General features: G+C 28.8%; 1 protein-coding gene across 1 annotated transcript in view; it reads left to right on the top strand.

Moving 5' to 3' along the window:
• The window catches only part of LOC142328777 (ecdysone-induced protein 78C-like), a 367,857-nt gene that overhangs the window by 329,145 nt on the left and 23,979 nt on the right, over positions 1 to 14,733 (top strand). Inside the window, exon 3 of the mRNA XM_075372803.1 lies at positions 5,083 to 5,207. Coding sequence (XP_075228918.1) covers positions 5,083 to 5,207 — 125 coding nt within the window. The remainder of the gene's footprint in view (positions 1 to 5,082; positions 5,208 to 14,733) is intronic.

The raw sequence follows: 14,733 nt of genomic DNA, 5'->3' as shown, positions 1-14,733 counted from the left end.
ATTAATGTATATTTTGAGAGGAGAAAGAGAATGGTGATCTGAACGTAACAAAACATGATGGTGAACATAACAGTGTTTTTTTCTTTGTGGAATATCTTTTTCCTTACAATTTTAAACTGTGTAAGCTCCTTATTGATAGGCATCCTGAGCCTATAATCAGATAAATACCTAAAATTTGTTGTCATTTGGCGAGGACAAATTTAAATCAAGTAACAGGGTTGGCAATATTTGAATCAGTATTAACAGTAATAGAAGCAGTAATGAATCCTTCAGCATAATTAGATACTTCATATAACACTATGGAAATGATGAATTCTGATAAAAAACAAGAAATATCAATTAATTATTAAAACTAAGTGCCTTGATTGCCACTTCAACACTTGATCAATAAAATCACACAAAATTTTAAATGTTTCTGTATTATCGAAGATCGTTTCTAAATAAATGCATTCTTCTATGGGCATATTCAAACCCAATGTTCTCTGTAAATTCTCCATCTGGAATTTGGTGAAAAACCAAAATATTATGATAGGTAAATATCATCCTTACGATTGCCACATAACATTCAGAAAGTTCCATTAACAACTTCACAATAGCCTGACCATATAGGTTTTAGATATTTATTTCTCTCTTTCTCCCTCTCACTCTCTCTCTCTTCTCTTCTGTCAAAATATATATTAATTTTCTTATTTCAGTAGCTTCCCGTTCCTACTTTCAATTGTTTGAACAATGTAGTAGCATTAATTACCTCTAAATGCATAACACTATTTTAAACTTCTTGATCATAGGAAGAAACATGTTATATATATCCAGGAATATCTGTTATATAAATAAAAAAATATGCATTAACTAATTTTGATAGTGTATGATTTGTTTTTTAGTCTAAAGACATACGCTTATCAAAATTTAACTTCTAAAATGTTTAAATTTATTATTTTCATCATTATTTACCTTTAGTAATTTCAGAAAAGTAACTTATTTGAATGGAATCAAAATGGTTTATGTAAAATATGCATATTGTTTTACTTTAATAGAATTATGTAGAAGAATTCTACATCCATTTTTGTTTAAGACACAAAGGTTGCTGTAATTTATCAGCTTCATAATTTAATCTTAAAATTTATTATGGTAGTACTTCAATTGCACCGTAAACACAAACAAAGCAATTTATGCCATGTTTACATTATTTATGTTTATGGTTTTTTAAATAATATATGAACAAATATAATTGTAGTTATGTTCACTAGAAAATGTTTAACATTCCAGCTAAAAGAAACTTAATTTGCTAGTATCAGTAATTACCTAGATCCATAGTAATGGTTTAAAATTAATATTACTATATTTTTAAATTGAAAATTGATAAATTCACCAAATTTTTGTTTTTGTTGGATAACGATATTAATATGTGTATACCAAAAAATAATTAAGAAATCTGAATTCATTTTTAAGATAAAAATTTCTGTTTAAAAAATAATTCACTGATAAATTGACAGAAAACGAAACTTTTTTATTTGTTTTTTTGGTGAATAGAATCAGAATATAGAAGTAAGGATAATCTTAAGTTAAATCCTTTAAAAAATATTAATATTGCTGATAACAATACGAAGGAATGGAAATCATTTTACGAGTTGTTAATCTGTATGAGATTAATTTTCCATATACTGAAACTATTAATGCAGTATTGGCTGTTTGATGATTTTTAAATCATAGCATTATACCAATAAAATGAACAACAGTCTTAAAAGCAATTTCAAAATTTACAGGACAAGTGGAACCATAGAAGAAATATATTTTTCAGTCCAGGTTTTTAAAACTGAGGTCACTGAATAGATCGAACTGGTTCACAGTGGGATTATCATTATTAAAGCCAAATGTGATTTTGTAAAGTAATTGTTTCAAATTATCAATTTACAAAACATGTACAACATACATTCAGAACTTTCTTTCAAATATTTTTGTACTTATCGACTAAGTAATCTCTAAATTTTGGGGCACAAAGAAATATATGAAAGGGTTTCTATTTTTTTATCAGTAGCAATATTTTCTCTTCAGTGTATATTATAACAGTCTGAAAATTAAAATACAGAGTTCTGTTATATCCTTATTTTATTTTTACTGAGGAAATTTATTACATATTTTCCCCCTAAAAACCTACTTTATCATATACACAATACAAATGATTAATAAAATCATCAAATTAATCTCCATTTGTTTAAGTGGAAATGATTAAAAGAATTTGTCTTCCAAAAAGTTTTTTATGAAATTAAATATATTATTTAATGTTGCAAAATGTGATTTCATTTATTCGTGTAACAATATTTGGAAACATATCAGGCTTCAACTAAAAAATCTTTAATATTGTATCTGTTCTGTTGATTTTACAGAATCTAAAAAAATTTTGGAACGTCTTTCTATTTTTTAAATTGTTCTTTTTTTTGATACTTCATGATACAAAATAAAGAGGCGACTTTTATGACTGAATCTGCAACACTGCAACCCTAAGGGTAGTTAGTACATCTATATCCTCTTTATGTATGCAGGCATATAAATACGCCTGCATACATAAAGAGGATATAGATGTACCTCTTACTCTGGAATCTTCTCCGGAAAAACTCTTGATTTGATATGAACTAGATATTACATTTTTTGAGCAACCAAAATCAGTAATTACAGTAATACTATTAAATTAAATTGAATTGTTGACTTTATAGTCAACATAATGGAATGAACTACACACTTTAAAGTGGTAGTAGTAATTTGAATTGTATTTGTGTGGAACCGTGAATAGGGAAATTAGAAATTGATATATAAGTAATTAGCTCATATTTTTCCTTTGGGTAGCCTGCTGCTGTGTACTTGTAGGGGAAAATTCTGAATAGAATAGTAATAATAAATTAAAACCAGAATGGGATTTAAGCATTAAAATACCTCTCTGTTTTAGTGACAGGGAAGATGGAGGTGGTAAGTAGTTAGTCAAATTTACAATGGTTTATAATCTACAATTATTATGTAAGCCAGGCAGTTTGCCGGCTCATGTTCATTGCATCGATGATAGGCCCCGGTTTGAATGTACTAACACTGATGTAGCTGTTGTGAATAATAGGCTAGCAAATCTGGTAACAGATTGTAAAGTGACTGATGACAGTGGCGGTGATCACACAAGATCATTAAATTTAATATGGATCAGTCATTAGTGGGTAGATGTGCTTTACATTATGAGAAGAGGTTTCCTTGCTGATATAGGATGTTAATTGGCAGTAGTTCAGTATAGAGTTGGATCATGAACTACATAAACCGGATCATTTTGAAAATGTACATGATTCAACTAAACATTTACCCATGTTATGATTAGGATAGCAGAAATTCACATGCTTTTGAATGCCATATTCTGTTTTTCCTATGTATCTGGTTTCGAGCCAAAGGATCTATTAAACACCAGTCTGGTGTTATATAAACTTTTATATCTCTTATATAAAAGAGAATGTCCTGACTGATTCGCTGACTCATAATCAACTTACAACCAAAACTATTATAGGTAGAGACTTGACATTTTCAGGGTGCCTTCGCATCTTTAAGTAGGCGGGCACTAAGAAAGTATTTTGTGAAATTTTTTTTTTAAGTGGTTCAAATCGATAAAAAACTAAATTTCGTGTTAAGAGGGCTATCTGTTGGACGTAAAAGCAACATACGCTATACTAAATATTTTACGATTCCATTGCAATGTTTCCGATATGTGTGTCCGCTATAGACTAAAAAATTACTGAACCGATTTATGCGCGGGGGAAAAAGAGGGAAAGGAGATGGAAAGAGAAAACAGAAAACAGGAAAGAGGAAGAGGGAAAGGGGAATGAGGGAAGAAGAAAGGGATTAAATAAATATAGTTAAAATTAAAAAATAAAATTAAATAAAATAATATTAAATTCAATTTCAAATAAATAAATAATTAAATTAAAATGCAATTAGAAAATTAGAATATGTAAAGCAAATAAATGAAGGTGTCAGATGCAAAAAAATTGGTAGAGATTAAAAGCGTAAGTAAAGCACGGAAATGAAGTAATTCATTACATCTGTCAAATAAGTAATATTAATACATCGTGTGCGCGCGCAGAGCGATAGAATGAGTGTGAGTGCTCCAGAAGAATGCCGTTAAATTTTAAAGCTGTATTTCTCTGTTTAAAATAATGAAAAAAGTTCATAATAAACATGTGTCCGGAAAAGGCTTTGTTTTTAAATTAGGAATAACAAAGAATTTTACCATGATTTCTGCTTAGCGGCAAAATGAACCTATACCAAAATTCAATCAAAAACCAACTGGAATCGAAAACCGGGGAAGAAGGGAGAAAGGGAAAAATCGGAAAAGGGAATTAGGGAAAAATTGAAATAGGGAAGAAGGGGAAAATGGAAAAACGAAAAAGGGGAAAAGGAAATGGAAAGGGAAAAGAGAAAAAATAATAGAGGAAAGGGAAAGGGAACTGGGGGAAGAGGAAAGGGAAGTAATGGAAAGAGAAACGGGAAAAGGAAAGGGAAACGGGAGAATACGGAAAGGGAGAGCGAATCAAGCCATGACCGTCTGATCTTGACGGGAAGCGTAAGTAATCATAGAGCACGGGCGAAGCCGCGATGGGGATGCTAGATTTGGGATTGTAATAAATTTTTTGTTTACCTTTATTGGACTTTTATATTGAACTATTTTAATTCATTCATAAAATGGATTGGTCTAACAAATATTGTTCAATTTTCTTATCTACATTTTTTGTTTTCCTTTATTTAAGTTTTGGGCAACAATTCATTGTTTATGGTATATTCCTCCAGTATTTTTCATAAAAATTTTTATTTACTGTTTTATCAGGATTTAATGAAAATCTAAGTATAATATTGTTGAATAAACATTTTTCATTTATAAAAAAATAAGTTTGCTATTAAAAGAGCATTGCAAGTGAAGCTACATCTATATTGTGGGCGAAGTTGCGACGGTGTACGCTAGTATTTATATATATGTTGTTTAATCTAATAAAATAATCTATTAAGAATAACTATCTTTTTTTAAAAATAATTAACAATTTCTTTTTTATTTTGTTTTAGAACAACAATACGCTGCTGCCGATTCCAATAGTTCAACCCCAACAAAGTCATTTGTACCTTGCAAAGTTTGTGGTGACAAAGCATCAGGGTACCATTACGGAGTCACATCTTGTGAAGGCTGCAAGGTTAGTGTTACTAAGAGAATAATTAGATAATAATTTGTATGTATATTTGTGCTTACATATGAAAATGTGAGATTATTGTTTAAAATTGATAATTTATTCTGTTTATGTAAAACTTTTACTTTTTACCCCAGTTTTACTCCTTAGATTATTCTTTTTGAAAATTTCTTTGCTTTCTTACTATTAAAGAAATTAGCATTTTTATTTTCCTGAAGAAGTTTTTACTCAATTAGTAAATTAGTTTAATGAAATGTCACTGTTCTTTTTCTTTTTTTTTAAGAAACTGATTTAGTAATATCAATACATAAAATAGATCAATCAGTATTTATTTCAGCCTAGAAAAAATATATGATTACTAAGTATTCTAACCTGAGAGTGAAAGATTGCAGGCTCTTCTTTAAGTAATAAAAATAATTAAATGTCATCTTCAGTTTTTTCAGAGTGAATATTATTTAATAATTAATTTATTGTCCTGTAGTAAGTAAACACTTGAAGTCATTAATTTACTCATAAGTATAGTACGTTCAGAAAGTTGCAGTCCACTGGAATAATGGAAATGTAATGACAAAACTTTCTTAATTATTACTATTTTATTTTTACTTCATTATTTTATAGAAATGGACATTACAATAACCGGAATAGTTTGTAAAAGGTGTTGAAGATGATCTCTTCCAACAGCAATACAATACTAAACACATTTCAATTTTTTTTCAAACATTTTAACCAGCTGATGTACTGGAATGTCTCATACATATGCTATTATTGCGGTTTTAGTTTGTCAATCGTGCATTGTCTGTTGCGATACACTGCTTATTTCCCCATAGAAAGTAATAGGGGGGGGGGGGTCAGATAGAGTGATCATACATTCCACAAACCCCTCAAAATGATTCGTTCACCAAAGACATTTCATAAAAAAGTCATTGACCTGTTAGCTGTGTGTGCTGTTGGGCCATCTTTCTGGGGCCAACCATGTCTGATTTCCACTTCTGTTAACCGACTAATAAGGTTTCTTAAAACAGGACAATAATGATCACTATTAACTGTATTTTCAAAAAAGATTGAACCCACAATGGGTAATCTACTCACACTGATCCAGACTCCAATTTTAGCTTCGTGTAAAGATTGTTTGTGTAGTTCATAGAGGTTAGTTGTCGACTGCAGGTGTGTATTTTGTGAATTATTATACCCTCCAAGATGAAATCATGCATCATCTGTATAAATGTGATGTCAGTGATACCTATGGAATTTTGATCAATAAAACATTTAAACCATTGACAATAATTAATATTTCATCCATTTCTAGATGGACTTTCAGCCACAGCATCCAAAATATCAGGCAGCTTCTGTTTGTTTAGTTTAGGTGGTCTTCCACTTAGATCAGCGTCTTCAACAGACCCTGTCCCCAAAACTTTTCAATAAGAGTTTGAATTGCATTGTAGTGAGAAACAGGAGTATTTGGAAACTTTTCAGAAAACTTTTCCTTCACTAAATTAGTATACTTGTCACTTTCATGAAAGACATGACCAAAGAGAAAGATGCGTTCCTTTACCAAAAAAACCATTACATTTCTCGCAACTCGATTCTGATAAACAAAACAACACAAAATGAAACAAAACAAATTCAATCACAACTCAACAACTGATGTCTTGGTTTATTACTGAGCAACACCCAATGAACCCTCAGTGCAACCAACTTAACTTTGAAGGAACAGAATGCACCTCATAATCCTAAATCAAACTGCACAGTGACTTTCTGAACTTTCCGTGAATAATTGTTATGCTCTATAACACTTGACTGCTTAATTACCATTCATTTTAATCAATAATATGCTATGATTGTTGTTTTTGTAGTAATTTTACAAAGAGGTGAATAGAAATAGTTTTAACTATAGTTAAAACATTACAATTATTACTGCAATTGCTGCATATTACATTATATATGGCAGATATAATTTCAAAACTTAAAATTAAGTTTGTAAGATAAATTTGCAATCATTTTTTCTAAAAAAAATATAGACCAGCTTTTTTCTTTTTTTTTTATAGTAGCACTTAATATGTGTGCAATGTTTGGTATGTTTCCCATGAGTTATGCATTATATAATAACTGAACAATAAAAACTTCATCAGATATTATGATTTTATTTAATTTGAACCCTTATCTTAAGAAAGGATTATGAACTTATACAAAATGTCTATGAATATTTCTCTTATATTCACTCTAGAAAGAGTGTTTCTCTTATATGCACTTTCTTTCTCTTGCCATATACACATGCGCACACACGCACTAAACGTAGACTGTTTTATTAAATCTATTTCTTATTTCTTTCTTTATGACCTTTTTAGAACTTAATTTATAAATAAATTCTACCTGAATTGATATAGGACTAATATAAATTATTGAAATGAAAATGGTAGAAATTAAATTGTCTATATCTGGAGTACTTAATAATTGTCTATATCTGGAGTACTTTCATACTTAATAATTTATTTCAAGGTCATTGAATACAAGAGTTGCTGTAATTTGTTAGTGCTTTTAAATTTGTAATATTTAATGTGACTATTAACCAGAAATTTACATAAAAGATGAAATACTAAAAATATTGAACTGTTTCTTTAAGTAAGAATATATACGTTTACATGTACATACACATGCGCACATTTCTAAAATATTAAATAAATTCTTATGTGAATCTGTGTACTTGAAAAATGCTCATCTCAATTTAAATCCCACATTTAAATGTTTCAGATATCTTTCTCCAAAACTCCAATATCTCCAGTCTCTTCTGTTATTGTCGTTAAATAATAAATAAGTCATTATTTCTTTTTTTATTACATTTTATTCTGTTCCATTAAAAATTCTCCAGCCTTATAATCTGTTTCTTGATCGAATATGAGAATTAAACTTACATTTGAATTTAAAAGCTTGTTTATTGGGATCATGAAGTAAGTTCTCTAAAGGACATTACAAGTTTGTTTGTATTAAGCATTAAAAAATTTGTAACGTTTGTAGCATTACAAACTTGTTTGTAACGTCTCTTTGTGATTAAACATAAAAGTTACGACAGAATAAAAACAAACATAATACATTGGTGTTGGATATTAGCTTCTAGTACAGGGTAAATTTTAATTATTACTGACCAATTTCTTACATAAAAATAAAATGAATGACCATGATAAACAGTACCTTGATTTTTTTTAAATAATGTATTTGTATGCATGCATCCATTCGTGAAAGCATTTCTATGAAGGAATTATTAACATTTGTAAGATTAACACCAGTAATAAATCTCTTAAAAAACTGTTTTATACCTTTAATTAGTATTTACTTTTGGTTTAAATTTGAATAAGCAATTTTTATTTATACAAGCTTGTGTTAGTTTTGCCAATCTTCATTACCTTACATTCACTACTACTCTGAAATCTCCTCCAGTGATCTCAGATTCTTTTTCTACCATCCTCCTTCTCTGCTTGGATCTTCCTGAGAGTCTCTACCTGGAATTTTTCTCTTTATATATCTTTTATACCATCCCTTTTCAGTCCACCTTACTTAATAACCCGTATACAATGTATTAAAAAAATTGAACCCAAATAAATATTTATGCAATTCAGTTAAATAAATTTTAGGCATGATCCATGTTTATTTTGTATATAAATGACATCCATTTGTTTTTATCTATAAACAGTCAATAACTATTTCTGTAAATTATTGTTCCTTGTATTAATGGATTAAAAGAGGGTGTTTTTTTTTAAATGAATCCAAAAAAACTTTATTGCAAATGTTCACATAAAGACACTTTATAAAATTAATAAACCAAATAGTACAGTTTATTAATAATATGAAAAAAATATTATTACAATAATTTTCACACTATGAAATTTATGACCAAGATCACACCATAAATATTAATTTTAAATTCTAGTAGCAGTTGTTATTCATGAACAAGATTCTAAAAACTAGACAGAAATATTTCAGGAATTTATATTACTTTACTCAGAAGCTATTACATGCAATAACATCAAAGCTACAGCATCCTTTTCATAACTTTTCTTAGTATGCACTCATAAAAGAAATACACATTTTAATGAATATAATATTCTATATTTAATATAACATACCTTGTTTTTCTTTTATTAAAAAAACAAGTGTTTTTATATGAACTATTACATCAATTAAAGATCATAAAAGCTTTTGATGTACTTTGAAATTCAAGAATGATATTTAAACAGAAGACAGGTATGACTAAATATTATTTAGACTGAAATGTATGACTACATGGCTACAGAAGGGAGGGTTACACCTATGTATTTGATCTTTTGTAAATATACATATATACTCGTATGTTACCTCCCACTGTCTAAACCGACTGGCCAGTTTTTAAAATAATATCAAAGGTCTCGCAATATTTCTAGCGAAAAAAAAATTGGAAAGACATATCCCTTGGAAGAAATGTTATTATGCAAAAATACCTACATAAAAGTTTAATCTGTATAGAATATACTCCTTGTAGTAGGAGTAGTAGTGCTTTGTTCACTCCCCAAAATAGACATCATTGTATGCCTCTTCTAATATTAGTTCTAATAATAATCAGATAAATTATATATTTAATTTTATATCATAAATATAAATAAGTTTTCCTTTTGTTAATATTTGAATAATAACTTCCCTCAGTGAGTAGAGATAGCATTTTTTTATGTATTGTTTCTAAATAAAAGAAATACATTAATTTATTTCTTTACGTTATTATATCTATCCAGTCTTTTTTATGATTATGCTGTATTTAAGGTACCTGAATTCAGAAGGCAATAAAAGAATAGTTTTTTCATGAACTATGATTTTTATTACATAACCAAGCTTTATAATGAATGAAGTGAAGCTGTCATTTGGACGTGAGATATCCCCTGTATTTTGAGGAGTTTGATGTGTTGATGATGATGTGTAATACATACAACTCTGTGAAGAAGGCAACAGGGAATTACTTCACTCCTGATTCATCCTAGTAAGCCTAGAATGAAATGCTTGTTATTGTTAAGAATGGTTTTAGAATATCTCATATTATGGAGTGACCTTTGTCAAATTGCCAACTGTAACTGTAAAGTTATGTACCTAACATTTAAAAAAGCCAGTAAATTATAATTTAAATTGATTATCTAAGAAAAACTTAAAAGGTTGTTTTGGATGGAGTTAACCTAATTATTATTATTTTCTTGAGTATTTATATATTTATTTATTTGTATATATTTTTACAGTATTTCATTTAAAGGAATTTGAACTGTTTTTATATTCGAAACAAGAAAAAAGGTACATAAAAACATAGCCTAATAATAATTATAATAAAATAGTTAGAAAGAAGATAAAATAAAAGGTGGAAGAAGAGAGAAATATAAGTTAACTTTTCAATTGATTTTCCACTGTTCAGGTGAACTATAAAGTTAAAAAGTTTTGATGAAATTTTGATATATTCAGTGATCAATAATAATACACCAACTTGAAACTTTCATAATATAGAGTGTAGTTTTATATCAGTAAATATAGCCAATAATAATTCATATTAGACAAAAATAATGTATTACAGACATTATACACTGATACACCAACATTTTACATCGATTTCTAAGGAAAATATAGACTCATTAGTTTATCATGACAGCTGTCTAGGATGTTTATATAGTATTTAACGCAAAAAAGATTACTATATATTTTCTTAGGTTATTGATTCATTCATTTAATTTAAAAGCTATAAACTTCTGCATAAAATATAAACATATAAAAAGTTTATTCAAAAGAATGAAAAATATTTGTCATAAAAATGATTATTCTTTGAATAATGTAAGTACATATGCATGTATAAACAATTATCAGTTCAAAACTTGTTTCAATTTACACATTTCAGTCTCAGTACTTGCATAGATAATCATTCAGATAATCTCATTGCGAACCTAATGTATTGCTTCACTATTAGTTAATAATACTGTCGACATGATATTAGTATACTTTTATTTTTTTTTATATTTCAGCCTGGCTTGAGTTACCCCTGTATTTTAACAAGGAATAACAGATGGATAAAAATGCAGGTGAAAAAGCCAGATCCTTCTTAGAAATCAAACTTCAAACAGTTTAAAAATTATCCTCTGATGATGACATTGAAATCCCTTAATAATTGTGAATACTTTTGTTACTAATATAGAGTGAATCAAAATTTTATCTTAAATCTTGTTCTAAACCTACTATCTACCTTTATTATTTATTATTAGAAATGGAAAGGAATTTTTTAGTGAAGTAAAACATTTTTCAATTAAAATTACTGTAACCATATCTTATATTTTTTCCTTTTTATATTATTACGTGCATTAATGTCCATAGTAATTTCTTCACAAACTTTCCCCTATTTAATATAGATATATTCAAATAATATGACTCTATGGACTTCCACAAATCTACTTGTTCCATTTCTTATATTGTAATTATCAATCTCTAAATGCCTTTGAAAGTCTACCCACAATTTATTATTGCTTCATAAATAAATAATGAAGAAAGTCAATTGTTGCAGATGTTTAAAAGACTGTCTATAGATTTTGTTATTCTTACAGTATCAAATTGTTTTCTTTTGTAGCTAAAGTACTTCTATATTTAACTGTAACTGTTTCTAAATTTTATTTAGTTTATAATCACCAAAATGGTATTGAATTTTGAACAATAGAGATTATTATCAAGCCACAGTATGCTTCTATTATAAACTTATGAAAAAGCTTTGATATTAATATTAAAGCAAAAATATTTGTTGCCAAACTAAAAATGGACACATTCCTTATATTAACCTTCTTCTGAGTAATTGACAGTATAACATTTCTCTAATTTATCATTTATTTGTTTAGTATAATTAATAATTCAAATGTGTTCCTGTATAGATGTACAACAATTAATTACATTATTTGAATTTCTACCTGAATTAAGTTACTAGTATAAATAATCTTATTAGGTAAAATAACAGAGTAGGAATTTAATCAAATACCTTAGCATAGATGTGCATTCAGTAGTCCGATTTTTGTAGGCAAAAATTACAATTGTTGTGAAATTCATCACCAAATTTTTGAAATATACAGTGAGAATGCAATGTCATGCCCCATGATCACAAAATAGTGCCAAATGTTCAGAAATGGAGGAACAAATGTGAGTGACAAGTTGTGTGCTGGACGTCCTTCAACTGCAAACACGAGAGGTAACATGGAACGCGTGAATGAAATAATCTTGAGTAACCGGCACATTAAAATTAGAGAAATTGCAAGTGAACTTAACATCAGTTATGGTAGCATGTTTGCGATTATTCATGATCAGCTTGGTTACTGTAAGTTGTGTACACAATGGGTGCCACATCTGTTGACCGACAACCACAAACATCAACATTTTGCATCTGATCTTTCTTTTCTTCAACTTTATTCACGGACTAGTCCACAGTTTTTTAAACAAATCATCACAGGGGATGAGAGCTGGATGCTTCATTGCACTCCTGAGACTAAACAAGCACCAGATGAATGGAGACACAAAAATTTGCCACAGCCAAAAAAAGTGAAAACACACATGTTCACATCCCCACATGTTCAAAAGGTTACTGACAGTCCTTTTCAATTCTGAGGGAGTTGTTTGCAGTGAATTTATACCCCAAGGAACAACAGCCAATGCAAAATCTTACTGTGAGACTTTAAAAAAATTGTGTAAAGTCATTAAAGACTGAAGACCCGAAAGATTGAGCGATGGGGTTGTTTTTCTTCACAACAACGCTACTCCTCATTCAGCTCATGTGACAAAGGAGTTACTGAAAAAATTCAAGCAGGAAGTGTGGTCTCATTTGTCTTACATCCCTGATCTAGCACCCTGCAACTACCGTCTGTTTGGTCCTCTCAAGTGAGACCTGGAAGGGGACCACTTCGCTAATTATGATGAATTAAAGGAAGCAGTCCTTAAATGGTTGAAGGAAATTGGACGAAATTTTTATGAGAGTGGAATTGAAAAACTTGTCACAAGGTATAAAGAGTATTCAGAAAAACTTTGTGATTATGTCGAAAAATAGATAAAAATATGCAGTTTTTTGTTCAATAAAAAAAAAAATTGTTTTATAAGTACGTGTTTGTTTCATAAATGGGGTGTAACTTACTTTCTGATCATCCCTCATAACTTGTGAATGTTTTAATCAAATTTTTTTTTTTTAATTTTAGTCAAACATATGTAAATGTTAACGTAATCAATAAATTAATAGCAACATTTTTTTTTTTTTTTGTTTTAAGTTCCGTGCACGAAAAGATCTTTGGAGGTTTTTTATAATAAAATATAAAACAATTTTTTGTTGATATGCTTTTGAAAATGTTAAGAGTAGTTTTAAATTAATCCACAAGATTTTAATATACAACTGCTTTATAAATAAAACAAATAAATCCCTTCTATTACATAGAGATGTAGGAGTCTGTTTGCTCCAAGTTTGTTTGTCCGGTCTAAATCTTAAGAACTATAAACTGAAACCGACTTGAAAAATCCCTACTGTTTTAAACTTACTTCCTAAATTGCATAGGCTATATATTAATTATAAAATGTAATAATCCCCTCCTTTGGTATATATTAATAATATACCAAATTAAACATTAATATACCGAATTTTGTTGTGTATACACACACACCAAATTCACCCCTTTGGTATAACTATTTCAATAATAATATTAATAGTATGTAGTTAATAAACCCACCGGGTTGGTCTAGTGGTGAACTCGTCATCACAATTCAGCTGATTTCGAATTCGAGAGTTCCAAGGTTCAAATCCTAGTAAAGGCAGTTGCTTTTATAAGAATTTGAATAATAAATCGTGGATTCCGGTGTTCTTTGGTGATTGGGTTTCAATTAACCACAAATCTCAGGAATAGTTCACCTGGGACTGTACAAGACTACATTTCATTTACATTCATACATATAATCCTCAATCACTGAATTAATCAAAACCTCAATCAAAGTAATACCATACGATTGTTCTGGAGGCTAAATAGAAAAAGAAAGTATGTAGTTAATCTGATCTGATTCTGAGAAACCATTTACTAAACATCCACCAAATTTTAAAATGTGATGATGTTCACAGGACGAGAAACGTACCATCACTTTGGTTGAAAATACTTTAAATTCCCAGAACCATCTTACTAAATTTATTCTAATAAAAGATTAAAATGCTGTGATGATATTCTATTTTCTTTTTAAATTGTGTTCTACATTTAAAAAGAAAATATTATATAAAAGAAGGTGATGTTCAGGTCTTCTTGCCTCCATGATCTTTATCACCACACCAAATAACACTAAATAAATAAAAATTAAATTATTATGATATTCACACTTTATTTTCCAGAATATTTTCACTTTTAAAAAATAAATAAATAATAAATTATTCAAAATAAGTGCATACCTTCATTCCCACATAGTGCTAATGCCCCTCTTCCCTCAATAAACAGGAATTGGCATTGGTGACATTCAAATTGTTTTTTTTTTTTTAAATGCATTA

The sequence above is a fragment of the Lycorma delicatula genome, chromosome 8 (assembly GCF_047948215.1).
Source record: "Lycorma delicatula isolate Av1 chromosome 8, ASM4794821v1, whole genome shotgun sequence".
In the NCBI taxonomy this organism is placed as follows: domain Eukaryota; kingdom Metazoa; phylum Arthropoda; class Insecta; order Hemiptera; family Fulgoridae; genus Lycorma; species Lycorma delicatula.
Note: the sequence above shows the minus strand (reverse complement) of the source record. Positions and strands in the feature narration are given on the sequence as shown.